We start from the raw sequence: 10,000 nt of genomic DNA on the forward strand, positions 1-10,000 counted from the left end.
AACAGCCTCCACTCTTCTGGGAATTCTTTCCACTAGATGTTGGAACATTGCTGCAGGGGGACTTGCTTCCATTCAGCCACAAGAGCATTAGTGAGGTCGGGTACTGATGTTGGGCGATTAGGCCTGACTCGCAGTCGGGGTTCCAAGTCGTCCCAAACATGTTTGATGGGGTTTAGGTCAGGGCTCTGTGCAGGCCAGTCAAGTTCTTCCACACCGATCTCAACAATCCATTCTATATGAACCTTGCTTTGTGCACGGGGCATTGTCCTGCTGGAACAGGAAAGAGCCTTGCCCAAACTGTTGCCACAAAGTTGGAAGCACAGAATCCTCTAAAATGTAATTGTATGCTGTAGAGTTAGGTTTTCCCTTCACTGGAACTAAGGGGCCCGAACTGTGAAAAACAGCCCTTGACCATTATCCTCCCCTACCAAACTTTGCATTGGGGCAGGTAGTGTTCTCCTGGCATCCATAAACCCAGATTTGTCCATCAGACTGCCAGATGGTGAAGCGTGATTCATCACTCCAGAGAACGCATTTCCACTGCCTCCAGAGTCTAATGGCGGCGAACTTTAAACCACTCCAACCGACGCTTGGCATTGCACATAGTGATCTTAGGCTTGTGTGCGGCTGCACGGCCATGGAAACCCATTTCATGATGCTCTTGATGAACACATCTTGTGCTGACGTTGATTCCAGAGGCAGTTTGAAACTCAGTAGTGAGTGTTGGAACCGAGGACAGACGATATTTAATCCCTACTCGCTCCATAGGAGAACACTTCTAAGAACCCTTTTTGGTTCCTTGTAGAACCCTTTTGTGTTCCAGGTAGAACCCTTTTGTGTTCCAGGTAGAACCCTTTTGTGTTCCATGTAGAACCATTTTGTGTTCCAGGTAGAACCATTTTGTGTTCCAGGTAGAACACTTTTGTGTTCCATGTAGAACCCTTTTGTGTTCCAGATAGAACCCTTTTGTGTTCACTGTAGAACAATTTTCATGGAGTGTTCTACATCAAACCTAAAAGGGTTCTACCTGGTACCAAAAAGTGTTCTCCTGTGGGGACAGCCAAAGAACCCCTTTGGAACCGTTTTTGTGTGTGGACGCAGTCAAGGTGAAACTTAGTGCTGTCAGACTGTGGTACTGAAGATGGATGGGGCTGTGTGTGTGTGTGTGTGTGTGTGTGTGTGTGTGTGTGTGTGTGTGTGTGTGTGTGTGTGTGTGTGTGTGTGTGTGTGTGTGTGTGTGTGCGTGTGTGTGTGTGTGCGTGTGCGTGTGTGTGTGATGGTAATGGCTATTGCAGCTCAGGCGTTGATGTGATGAGCTGTGACAGAGGGAAGAGCTCTATCTCTGAGCGTTCACACACACACACACACACACAAACACACACAAACACACACACGCACACACGCACACACACACACACACACAGAAACACACACACACACACACACACACAGAGACAAACAGACCCTGTCTGAGCATGTCTGGACGCTGCACTGAGAGACTCCCTGTCTCACGTCAGCCGCTCACTAATGTGCAAATTACAGCTAGGTCCAAACAGGTCTGGGCATCAAACGAAGGACAAAGTATTCCCACGGAACCCATGAGTCCCAAATGGCACCCTAATCACTATACAGTATAGTGCACTACTATTGACCAGGACCCACCCTATTGCCTATATAGTGCAATACTATTGACCAGGACCCACACTATTCCCTATATAGTGCACAACTATTGACCAGGACCCTATTCCCTATATAGTGCACTACTATTGACCAGGACCCAACCTATTCCCTATATAGTGCACTACTATTGACCAGGACCCTATTCCCTATATAGTGCACTACTATTGACCAGGACCCAACCTATTCCCTATATAGTGCGCTACTATTGACCAGGACCCACCCTATTCCCTATATAGTGCACTACTATTGACCAGGACCCACCCTATTCCCTATATAGTGCACTACTATTGACCAGGACCCACCCTATTCCCTATATACTGTATAGTGCACTACTAGTGACCAGGACCCACCCTATTCCCTATATAGTGCACTACTAGTGACCAGGACCCACCCTATTCCCTATATAGTGCACTACTAGTGACCAGGGCCCACCCTATTCCCTATATAGTGCACTACTAGTGACCAGGGCCCACCCTATTCCCTATATAGTGCACTACTAGTGACCAGGACCCACCCTATTCCCTATATAGTGCACTATTAGTGACCAGGGCCCACCCTGACCAGCAAGGCTGCGAACGCCAAGTTCCTTGTTTTCCCAGAATCCTTAGAGAGAATAGCTTAGACTTTTTAACTCTTAGAGGACACTTCATCTACTAACCCTTCAAATCATAGGGGACACGTCATCTACTAACCCTTCAAATCATAGGGGACACTTCATCTACTAACCCTTCAAATCATAGGGGACACTTCATCTACTAACCCTTCAAATCATAGGGGACACTTCATCTACTAACCCTTCAAATCATAGGGGACACGTCATCTACTAACCCTTCAAATCACAGGGGACACGTCATCTACTAACCCTTCAAATCATAGGGGACACTTCATCTACTAACCCTTCAAATCATAGGGGACACTTCATCTACTATAGATGGACTGAGGTGGACGATAGATGGACTGAGGTGGATGATAGATGGATGATTGATGGACTGAGGTGGATGATAGATGGACTGAGGTGGATGATAGATGGACTGAGGTGGATGATAGATGGATGATTGATGGACTGAGGTGGATGATAGATGGACTGAGGTGGATGATAGATGGACTGAGGTGGATGATAGATGGACTGAGGTGGATGATAGATGGACTGAGGTGGATGATAGATGGACTGAGCTGGATGATAGATGGACTGAGGTGGATGATAGATGGACTGAGGTGGATGATAGATTGACTGAGGTGGATGATAGATGGACTGAGGTGGATGATAGATGGATGATAGATGATATGGACTGAGGTGGATGATAGATGGACTGAGGAGGATGATAGTTGGATGATAGATGGACTGATGTGGATGATAGATGGACTGAGGTGGATGATAGATGGACTGAGGTGGATGATAGATGGACGATAGATGGACTGAGGTGGATAATAGATGGACTGAGGTGGATGATAGATGGATGATTGATGGACTGAGGTGGATGATAGATGGACTGAGGTGGATGATAGATGGACTGAGGTGGATGATAGATGGACTGAGGTGGATGATAGATGGACTGAGGTGGATGATAGATGGACTGAGGTGGATGATAGATGGACTGAGCTGGATGATAGATGGACTGAGGTGGATGATAGATGGACTGAGGTGGATGATAGATGGACTGAGGTGGATGATAGATGGATGATAGATGGACTGAGGTGGACGATAGATGGACTGAGGTGGATGATAGATGGACTGAGGTGGATGATAGATGGACGATTGATGGACTGAGGTGGATGATAGATGGACTGAGGTGGATGATAGATGGACTGAGGTGGATGATAGATGGACTGAGGTGGATGATAGATGGACTGAGGTGGATGATAGATGGACTGAGCTGGATGATAGATGGACTGAGGTGGATGATAGATGGACTGAGGTGGATGATAGATGGACTGAGGTGGATGATAGATGGACTGAGGTGGATGATAGATGGACTGAGGTGGATGATTGATGGACTGATGTGGATGAATAAATTAAAATGAATAAATTAAAATGAGAATCAAATTGTCAACGGGACAACAGTAACAACAATAACCAAGTGTCAAAATAACCAACACATACAACAATAAGCATACAGTAGAGTACATGTGCAGGTTGATTGGTCTGTCAGACACCGTCCCTCAACTTATGGCAGGCAGCAATGTAGAGCGCTGCCAACCCACAGCTCTCTGTGTCCTCCCCCAACAGGATGGGTATCCTATTCTCATCAGAGAGGTCTTTGAAACCTTGAATAAGGGTTTAAACTTTGGGAATTTCTCTCTCTCTCTCTCTCTCTCTCTCTCTCTCTCTCTCTCTCTCTCTCTCTCTCTCTCTCTCTCTCTCTGGATGGCAAATGAGTTAAGAAGAGGATAACTCTCTGTTCCCGAAGTCAAGAAAAACAGACAGACACACATGCCGTTCTGCGCCAAACCAGAAGGGAGTGGGAGGGGATCTGGATGAAAGCAGAGATCCTGTCAGTGTGTGCAGTGCTGCTCATCTCATCTCACAACTGTACTAACCACTGTCGAACTGCTCCTCAACCGTCTGACGTCGACGGACTCTCTCAAACCTAAAGGGTTAAAGCAAACAACTAAAATCCCTCCTATTTTTTTTTCCTCCGGAGGATATGGAGAGCCACCTGCCAACTTCTAAGGAGTAAAATCCCTCACACCCTGTCTCTCTTTCCTTCCTTCTGGAACTCTTCTGCTTTCTCTCTCTCTCTGAGTATTTCACCCTGACTCCTTATATTTTACCCCTGGCAGAGAGAGACTCCCATGGAACCCCGGGTTCCGCTGCTGTCGTCAGTAACTTGGAGCGCTCTGGGAACTTAGTGAACTTCCCCGTCTGTGCCTCTGTTCCGGAGTAGGAGAGAGAGACGGAGGGAGAGGGGGGTAGCAGTAGTTGAAGCAGCCCTGCAGACGAAGACTCCTCTGGAGACCTCAGAACCTCAGGACCGGCTAGAACCAACCAGCAGGACATCGAGCTGGTGATACCTCCACAGGGAACAGGCCACCATGATGGGCCAGCGTCTCCACCGCCTCTCCGTCCTGGGGCTACTCTTACTGCTCCTGGACCTGGATGTGAGTCACGGCTCCGCTGCTCCTGCTGAGGACGAGGATTACTACATGCAGGAGTTACTCACCAGGGACCACTACCACCACGCGGCACCTGAGGAGGAGATGGTACCACCCGTTCCCCCCTTCGAAGGGGCCCGAGGGACCGACAGGAACAAACGTCCCCCCAGCCTGGAGACGACCAACAGGATCAAACGTCCCCCCAGTCAGAAGGAGACAACCAACAGGAACAAGCGTCCCCTCAGCCAGGAGACGACCGACAGAAACAAGCGTCCCTCCATCCAGAAGGAGGGGACCGCCAAGGCAGAAAACGTCAGACAAACAGACAAGACCAGGGTCACTGAAACGAAGTCAGGTACTGTTACTGTTTCTGTACACACACACACACACACACACACACACACACACACACACACACACACACACACACACACACACACACACACACACACACACACACACACACACACACACACACTCCAGTATATTACATTACAGTATATTGTCTGACCTCTGACCTAGCAGAGTGTCCTGTTACTACCCAGGGTGCCCATGTCTGACCTCTGACCGAGCAGAGTGTCCTGTTACTACCCAGGGTGCCCATGTCTGACCTCTGACCTAGCAGAGTGTCCTGTTACTACCCAGGGTGCCCATGTCTGACCTCTGACCTAGCAGAGTGTCCTGTTACTACCCAGGGTGCCCATGTCTGACCTCTGACCTAGCAGAGTGTCCTGTTACTACCCTGGGTGCCCATGTCTGACCTCTGACCTAGCAGAGTGTCCTGTTACTACCCAGGGTGCCCATGTCTGACCTCTGACCTAGCAGAGTGTCCTGTTACTACCCAGGGTGCCCATGTCTGACCTCTGACCTAGCAGAGTGTCCTGTTACTACCCAGGATGCCCATGTCTGACCTCTGACCTAGCAGAGTGTCCTGTTACTACCCAGGGTGCCCATGTCTGACCTCTGACCGAGCAGAGTGTCCTGTTACTACCCAGGGTGCCCATGTCTGACCTCTGACCTAGCAGAGTGTCCTGTTACTACCCAGGGTGCCCATGTCTGACCTCTGACCTAGCAGAGTGTCCTGTTACTACCCAGGGTGCCCATGTCTGACCTCTGACCTAGCAGAGTGTCCTGTTACTACCCAGGATGCCCATGTCTGACCTCTGACCTAGCAGAGTGTCCTGTTACTACCCTGGGTGCCCATGTCTGACCCCTGACCTAGCAGAGTGTCCTGTTACTACCCAGTGTGCCCATTTCTGACCTCTGACCTAGCAGAGTGTCCTGTTACTACCCAGGGTGCCCATGTCTGACCTCTGACCTAGCAGAGTGTCCTGTTATTACCCAGGGTGCCCATGTCTGACCTCTGACGTAACAGAGTCTCCTGTTACTACCCAGGGTGCCCATGTCTGACCTCTGACCTAGCAGAGTGTCCTGTTACTACCCAGGGTGCCCATGTCTGACCTCTGACGTAACAGAGTCTCCTGTTACTACCCAGGGTGACCATGTCTGACCCATGACCTAGCAGAGTCTCCTGTTACTACCCAGGGTGCCCATGTCTGACCTCTGACCTAGCAGAGTGTCCTGTTACTACCCAGGGTGCCCATGTCTGACCTCTGACCTAGCAGAGTGTCCTGTTACTACCCAGGGTGCCCATGTCTGACCTCTGACGTAACAGAGTCTCCTGTTACTACCCAGGGTGACCATGTCTGACCCATGACCTAGCAGAGTCTCCTGTTACTACCCAGGGTGCCCATGTCTGACCTCTGACCTACAAAGAGCAGCAGGTGTATTTTGTTGAAAGGTCAATCCCAAAGCTCCGTAGCGTGCGGTGAAAACATTATTGGGTCCCTCGTTCTGAAGAGGTTGTGTTGGTGCAGATGAAGGCCATCCTATAAACACTGTAGTACAATGTTAACAGAGCTTTTAAAAAACCCACTGTGGATCTACTACTGTATCTGAGGAACGGTTTGATTAATGACCCTCATCTATATGTGTGTAGAGCGGCTGTACGATTACGTTACAACACCAGGCTGGCAAAGTCCTGAGACCAAACGTTATTATAGTCTTCTAATGCCCTTGGCGCCAACGTGTCTCTCTGCCTCTGATGATTCATTTCAAACAACGTAGGTTGTTTTTGTGGTATTTTGATTGGCTAAAAGAGTCTTCCCAACATGTTACCATCCAAATCCTCAGCCAATCAAAAGACAGATCTTTGAAACGACACCAAAGTCTTTAATTAGACAGTTGTATAGTTTTTTACAGCCAGTTACTGCCTAGAAACACGTTGCCTAGAAACATGTTGCCTAGAAACATGTTGCCTAGAAACATATTGCCTAGAAACATATTTTGCCTAGAAACATATTTTCACTCAAATGTTAGTACGTAGGGTGTTAGGGATTAACATTGTGAGTCGGTTGCTGATAATCGAGTGTTATTGTTCTGACCAGGTCAAGATATGTAATGTGAACCAGACATTCATAGGAAACCTCCCAAGCGCCACCCTATTCTCTACGTAGTACGGACCCTGGTCAGAAGTAGTGCTCTATGTGGGGAATAGGATGCCATTTGGGACTAAACCATAGTGATACGTGTGATGAATCGAAATGGAAAAGTTGAGGAACACAGACATGGGAACCGTGAAGATTTGAGGACAGAGATTCAGGGAACATCATCCACATCTAAATCAATCTGTGATGACCAGAGAGAGACAAATACATTTAATCATGTCTTTAGGGAGGTTTACTAGAGGAGCCCTCACTCCTCTTCTATCCCTCCATCCCTCCATCCCTCTATCCCTCCATCCCTCCATCCCTCTATGCCTCCATCCCTCCATCCCTCCATCCCTCCATCCCTCTATCCCTCCATCCCTTCATCCCTCCCTCTATCCCTCCATCCCTCCATCCCTCTATCCCTCCATCCCTTCATCCATCCCTCTATGCCTCCATCCCTCCATCCCTCCATCCCTCCATCCCTCCATCCCTCCATCCCTCTATCCTTCCATCCCTCTATCCCTCCATCCCTCTATCCCTCCATCCCTCTATCCCTCCATCCCTTCATCCCTCTATCCCTCCATCCCTTCATCCATCCCTCTATCCCTCCATCCCTCCATCCCTCCATCCCTCTATCCCTCCATCCCTCCATCCCTCCATCCCTCTATCCCTCCATCCCTCCATCCCTCTATCCCTCCATCCCTCTATGCCTCCATCCCTCCATCCCTCCATCCCTCTATCCCTCCATCCCTCCATCCCTCCATCCCTCTATCCCTCCATCCCTCCATCCCTCTATCCCTCCATCCCTCTATGCCTCCATCCCTCCATCCCTCCATCCCTCTATCCCTCCATCCCTCCATCCCTCCATCCCTCTATCCCTCCATCCCTCCATCCCTCTATCCCTCCATCCCTTCATCCATCCCTCTATGCCTCCATCCCTCCATCCCTCCATCCCTCTATCCCTCCATCCCTCCATCCCTCTATCCCTCCATCCCTCCATCCCTCTATCCCTCCATCCCTCTATGCCTCCATCCCTCCATCCCTCCATCCCTCTATCCTTCCATCCCTCTATCCCTCTATCCCTCCATCCCTCCATCCCTCCATCCCTCTATCCCTCCATCCCTCCATCCCTCCATCCCTCCGTCCCTCCGCCCCTCCATCCCTCCATCCCTCCATCCCTCCATCCCTCTATCCCTCCACCCCTCCATCCCTCCATCCCTCTATCCCTCCATCCCTCCATCCCTCCATCCCTCTATCCCTCCACCCCTCCGTCCCTCCATCCCTCTATCCCTCCATCCCTCCATCCCTCTATCCCTCCACCCCTCCGTCCCTCCGCCCCTCCATCCCTCCACCCCTCCGCCCCTCCATCCCTCCACCCCTCCACCCCTCCACCCCTCCACCCCTTCATCCCTCATCCCTTCATCCATCCATCCCTCCACCCCTCCATCCCTCTATCCCTCCATCCCTTCATCCATCCCTCTACCCCTCCATCCCTCCATCCCTCCACCCCTCCATCCCTCCATCCCTCTATCCCTCCATCCCTCCATCCCTCCACCCCTCTATCCCTCCATCCCTCCACCCCTCTATCCCTCCATCCCTCCATCCCTCCATCCCTCCACCCCTCCATCCCTCCACCCCTCTATCCCTCCATCCCTCCATCCCTCAATCCATCTATCCCTCCATCCCTCCACCCCTCCATCGCTCCACCCCTCATCCCTCCATCCCTCCATCCCTCCATCCCTCCACCCCTCTATCCCTCCATCCCTCAATCCATCTATCCCTCCATCCCTCCACCCCTCTATCCCTCTATCCCTCCATCCCTCCATCCCTCCACCCCTCCATCCCTCTATCCTTCCACCCCTCTATCCCTCCATCCCTCCATCCCTCCACCCCTCCATCCCTCTATCCCTCCAAACCTCCACCCCTCCATCCCCCTATCCCTTCATCCCTCCATCCCTCCATCCCTCCACAGATACTGTAGATGAGAGACAGCAGGTTAATCTGAGTCTTTAATATTTTAGTCCCAAAATGCACCCTTTTGTTCCTTAAAACCTTTAACACATGAATAGTGAATTATCTTTGTGATCTTTGTTAATTCATGGATTTCAACACTTGAATTGTGGTGTTTTTTGTGTGTTTTTCCCCCCAGTTTATACATAGAGCCATAAAACTAATGAAAATTATATTGTGTTCTATGAAATACATGTTCTTAACGTTGCCAAAGACCTTCATAAACACAACCAAATTAATATATATATTTTAGCGGTAGGCATAGAGCTATATAAAAGGTATGTATTAGACTGTTTAGAATGATGCATTCCAGAAGACGTGTCATTGGCTTATAGGTAACCAATGGGGTTGTCGATAGCCGGCTTTCCTAGTGTTAAAAGGAAGTAGCAGACGAATGACCAACATGCGCCAGGCATCTTCAAAATGGGTTTTGGTAACGCAAAAAGTAATGTAGCGAGTTACTTTCCACATCAAGTAATAAGTTACTTTGAATGGAAGTAACATAATATAATAAGTTACTTTTAATGGAATTGACATAATATAATAAGTTACTTTTAATGGAACTAACATAATATAATAAGTTACTTTTAATGGAACTAACATAATATAATAAGTTACTTTTAATGGAAGTAACGATGTAACGTCACAAGTTATTTTTTAAAGTAACGTTCCCAAACGCTGTTCCCTACATAGTGCACTACTTTTGACTAGGAACCCTTAACACTGAT

The 10,000-nt window shown here is 49.2% G+C and overlaps 1 protein-coding gene across 1 annotated transcript in view; it reads left to right on the forward strand.

The window, feature by feature from the left end:
- Positions 1–4,170: 4,170 nt before the first annotated feature.
- Positions 4,171–10,000, forward strand: part of LOC109885435 (inactive carboxypeptidase-like protein X2) — a 126,759-nt gene continuing 120,929 nt past the window's right edge. Inside the window, exon 1 of the mRNA XM_031820939.1 lies at positions 4,171–5,128. Coding sequence (XP_031676799.1) covers positions 4,714–5,128 — 415 coding nt within the window. The 5' untranslated portion in view covers positions 4,171–4,713. The remainder of the gene's footprint in view (positions 5,129–10,000) is intronic.

This window comes from Oncorhynchus kisutch, unplaced genomic scaffold (assembly GCF_002021735.2).
Source record: "Oncorhynchus kisutch isolate 150728-3 unplaced genomic scaffold, Okis_V2 scaffold3749, whole genome shotgun sequence".
Lineage (NCBI taxonomy): Eukaryota > Metazoa > Chordata > Actinopteri > Salmoniformes > Salmonidae > Oncorhynchus > Oncorhynchus kisutch.